This window comes from Glossina fuscipes, unplaced genomic scaffold (genome assembly GCF_014805625.2).
Source record: "Glossina fuscipes isolate IAEA_lab_2018 unplaced genomic scaffold, Yale_Gfus_2 98299, whole genome shotgun sequence".
NCBI classification, from domain to species: Eukaryota; Metazoa; Arthropoda; class Insecta; order Diptera; family Glossinidae; genus Glossina; species Glossina fuscipes.
In genome coordinates this window covers 1,115-5,883 of record NW_024005311.1, presented here as the reverse complement: position 1 = coordinate 5,883, position 4,769 = coordinate 1,115, and the positions used below count along the sequence as shown (strand labels likewise).

At 37.6% G+C, this 4,769-nt stretch overlaps 1 protein-coding gene across 1 annotated transcript; it reads left to right on the top strand.

The window, feature by feature from the left end:
- Nucleotides 1-2,486: 2,486 nt before the first annotated feature.
- Nucleotides 2,487-3,984, top strand: LOC119644220 (protein tailless-like). The gene is made up of 2 exons (XM_038043752.1): nt 2,487-2,562; nt 2,756-3,984. Exons 1-2 carry the CDS (start codon nt 2,487-2,489, stop codon nt 3,982-3,984), a joined length of 1,305 nt encoding a protein of 434 aa, XP_037899680.1.
- Nucleotides 3,985-4,769: the final 785 nt, after the last annotated feature.

Here is a 4,769-nt window from a genome sequence, read left to right as displayed (position 1 = left end):
CAAACGTCATATGAAAAAGGTTGAGCATTGAACATTGATAGCATGAAAGTATCATCATCATCATCATCCCCTTGTTTGTGTTCATATTCAAATACACCCTCTAGACCAATTGTTCCTTTTAAGCTGTACATCATTTGCACGATTCTAATAAGAATTTCAAATATTCCCGTTTATTATCCTACGTTCTGTTGTCAGTTTATTTGTTAACATGTCAAGCGCTTTATTGTTTATATTGAAAAAGCAGTTCCCAGGTTTCCCATTACAAACTAAATTTCGCTCTTACTCATGCATTTGAAAGAGACAAGAAACGAATTTAATATCAAACTAATTTAAGCACATACACGCAATCAAATATAAAACAATTTAAAGGACGATCAATTAACCATTTGCTTATAATAATGCGATGGCTTGCAAAGAACTCCGCATAACCGCACACAGTTTATTGAATATCGGTGATTTTGCTGCATGTAAATATTTTTGAAACCAAAATCCTTTTTAATTGAGAGAGATATATATCCCGAGGGAGCAATAAATATCTCTCGCAGGTTGAGCACAAGATGGACAAACGGGCAGACAAGTTTAAATCATTCAGAATCGCTACCTAACCCTGAGATTAGTGTTATAAAATACGGGTCTATCTCAAACTTAATGTTCCCTTGTAGCACAAGTGGTGTAGGGTATAAAAATCTTAACAAAAAATGGTTCAGCTTTCGAAGTAATCATAGCATCACATTATATGGGTGGTTTTTACCAAACAATCTTTGCGAAACCGTTACAGATAGAAAGCTGGAATTGGGCAGACACTTTTCTTGATCGATTAAGAGCTTATATTTAAAAAATGGGTCCAATCTGCTCGCTGCCTACGGCTACAACAAGAAAGACCTTAGACAAGACCTTTGAAAAAACACCAGCACCAGTATTTTTTCCATTTTTCCGTCAATACAGCTTTCGTTTCCATGGACGTGTTTCCAAAACGCCTTTATTCGATTATTCACCAGAAGCAGTTGCGTGTTCAACGCACATATTTTAAGTTAAGGAAATGATCGGAACCGTTTTTGTCCTATTCTTACATAATCCAGCAATTGTCATGTAATTTGCCTCCCGGGATTGCCTTACATACCACCATACCACTATAAAAAATCGGCTTGACATCAGGACGCGAAAGACACTACATCGCCAGAACACTACGTAGTAACAAAATTTATTGTAAGGAAACTATTTATGAAATTTTAATAACTGCTGAACATGCGCCAGTTTCCAGTCAATATCAAAAAGTTACGAGAAAAGTTGTTGAACACCACAGGCTTACCCTACATTTATAAGCAAAATGGTTATTCTCAATTATCTACCCAGAACACTTTATAAACGGCAAAGTTTGGAAATGTATGCGTAAAACCAACTATATTGCGACCTACTTAGCCTTTATTTTTTAGGTAACGTCGTTATCTTCACTCATGGTTTTAGTTAGAGGTTCATAGGTTAACGAAAATTTTTATAGGACAACTTTTGAATTTGTTAAAGTGATATGTGATGACAATGTTCTAATATACTTGGATTTTGCATTAACAATTATATAAACAATAAAAGTTAGAAAATTTTAACAAATTTCTAATTTGCTCCATAAAACTTTCTCTCCGATTCGTTTCGTTTCATACGCTTCAGAACTCAGCCAAGTTGAAGTAACGTGACATTGCTTAGATAAAAGCCTAGTCGTGATAATTCTTCTTCTTCTTAAAATGAAGAACTTGAAGCGTAAGAAAAATATGTTTTTTTTTTTTAATTTGAAATAAAGAGAACAAAACGAAGCAGGTAGCCCCATATAACTGCAGCCCTACAGCTCATGCTTAGAAAGAATAAAACAGTAACAACGTAGCGAGTGCTAAGTAGGAATTTACAATAAACATAAGCAATTATTGGAAACAGTTAAGAAAATATTCCCTGCATTCGATAATCGCTTAAATTGCAAACGGACATCATACTGCGTAGGCAAGAGAAAGAAAGCAATACACAAGTCACTGCTCAAAAAAAGAGAATGATACGATTAATATGCGAGTGCTTGTGTTTGATGGATTAATCGCTGCACACAGCGAATGCGTTTATATGATTTTCACTCAATGCATGGCAATGCAATGCAAATTATATGTTCAATTATATATCCATCATGCAATCAAATTATATTTTGACGTTTGAGTTCACGATGCGCGACGCAAACATATTCACTGTGTTAGGCGCTTAAAACAGCACAGAATTTGCTTACTCAATAGGGCCGCCGCTAGATAGCTGGCATGACATATACACTTTAGACCTCAAACAATAGTTGTCGCGTTGCAAACAGTGCCAGGGGAATTAGAGAAGATTAGAGATTTCAAAAAGCACTGCCAAAAATAGTTAAATTTCATTACTTTAGACTAAATATAAAATTGAAGAGGAAAGAGGAAGAATATTTAATTAATATTACAAAAATTCTTTAATAAATTATTGTAACAATGCAATCGAACAAAGACTCTGCCGATATAATTGACCAGAAATATAATTCTACTAGATTATCGTCGGCCGCTTCAAGTACGTTTAATAAAATGTAAAAAAGAACATCCTTCGCAACCCTTAAAACATATATAATTATACAAGAAATGGCAGGCGCAACTAGGAGGATATGCTTTCATTAAGTTTTGTTTTCAGGAACCGCCCGCTGTTCACCAAAAGAGCAATGATTCGGTAAACTCACAAATATTTTTCTCCCTTTTTTCAATTTAAGGTCATACACTATATCGTACGCATTGTGAAGTGTGCTGTGATCACAGCTCGGGCAAACACTATGGCATTTACGCTTGCGACGGATGTGCGAATTTTTTTAAACGCTCCATACGCAAATCTCAACAATATGTGTGTAAATCGCCGAAGCCGGGACTATGTGTTGTGGATAGAACTCATCGTAATAAATGCCGAGCTTGTCGCCTGCGTAAATGTTTCAAAGTTGGCATGAATAAGGATGCAGTTCAACATGAACGAGGGCCGCGCAATTCAATAGTGTTTCGCCATATGATTGCCTATAAGACTGCTTTGCTCGGATCAGCAGCAATATCAGCTGACGTCTCTATGAACACTGCTGCTTCACTTCGTTTTCCAGATACGGTGATTCTTTGCCCCCAGTTACAGCGAAAGAATTCCAGCTTGACTAGTGCCTTCGAAAATCCGTCAATTTTAGGCCTGCTCAGGTCCCGACCCCTTTATTTCTCGTTACATCAACGACTTCTTCCATTTTTTGGCCAGAAGACGGGGTACGTAAATGCATTGGCAGCTTCGCCACCCATTCCTCCTTTGATGGGTGCTGAACGCATAAAAGAAGCGGCCGCCGAACATTTACTAAAAAATGTTAATTGGATTAAAAATCTGCCTCCCTTCGCCGAATTTCCGATGGCCTATCGGCTGAAACTTCTCGCGGAATCGTGGAAGGAGTTCTTGATCCTAGCTATGGCCCAATACTTGATGCCTTTAAATTTTACACAACTCCTGTTTATCTACGAATCAGAACACAACAACCGCGAAATTGTGGCCTTAGTGAGCCGTGAAGTTCACGCACTTCAAGATGTTCTCAATCGATTATGCCATCTTAGTATCGACGCTACTGAGTATGATCACATCAGAGCCATAACCCTATTTCGTAAATCTGCGCCGCCGGCAAGTGAAGGTTGTGCCAACACTTCACTCGGTTTTAATGACGATAATTCGACTTTCAGCAGTTCTGCCGTATGTCGCAGCGTTCTTGGAACCATCATATGTAATGAGAACTTCAATGCCTTAATCAACTATATTGCGCGTAAGCATCCAAGCCAACCAACACGCTTTCAAGCGATTATGACTGTTCTTTCATTGATGGGCAAAGTGACGCCTTTTGCAATTGAGGAGCTATTCTTTCGGAAGACTATCGGCGAAATTAGTGTCGCACGTCTCATTACAGATATGTACAGCCGACGCAACACTTAAACGCTAAGCAACATGTTCCATTTACTTTTCCGAATTTTAATATTTTTTTTTAGCTAGAATTTGAATATTTTGCAAATTATTTTTTTTATCCCACGAAGGGAGTTTTATTTGTTATTTAAATATATAAAGCTTTTGAAACAAACTTCATTGAGTATTTTTTCCATTTTTTATGTAACATTGTTTTTGCGATGACGTCTGATGGCAGGTGATGAAAAAACAAAACGTGCAATGCAATCAGAGGGCAAAGCTGGACCACTCTTTGTTTTTTTAATTATTAGGAGAAAAATATGATACCAAATATTCTCGGCAAGATATCGTTCATAGTTGGTCACTACTTTTTTTACCTTTCTGGTGGATTGTGAATACTGAACCCTCCAGATATTCATAAGAGTCAAGAACTGGTAGAAGCGATGAGGACGATAGACGGATTCGCTAAAGCTATTTTAAACGTATATATGTATATATACACACACACTCGGCTCGGTTGGGAACCTTAACTTGGCTGACACCATTTGATAAACTAACGGTGGCCGATGTTTTTGCCTGCGGTTATATTTTTTCATTGATGTCTCAAGCTACCTACCCGAAGTTTGACGGTGGTGCATGATAAGACTCTTGCACACATACACCGCCCCCGACGCATCTTTCGTTTGTGTATGCATATATTCTTTCGAAAGCGTCCATGATATTCCGATGCTCGAAATTTTCCATAAAACAAAAAGAGTACGCGTCCCACATATCTGAAATTTTGGCGAGCATTTTCAGCGCATGCACAAACCTCTATA

Bases quoted from the DNA above. Each gene is read 5' to 3' on its own strand.
- LOC119644220 (XM_038043752.1), top strand. From the start codon at position 2,487: ATGCAATCGAACAAAGACTCTGCCGATATAATTGACCAGAAATATAAT. The intron at 2,563-2,755 runs GTACGTTTAATA...TTTCAATTTAAG, and splicing joins ATTATCGTCGGCCGCTTCAA to GTCATACACTATATCGTACG.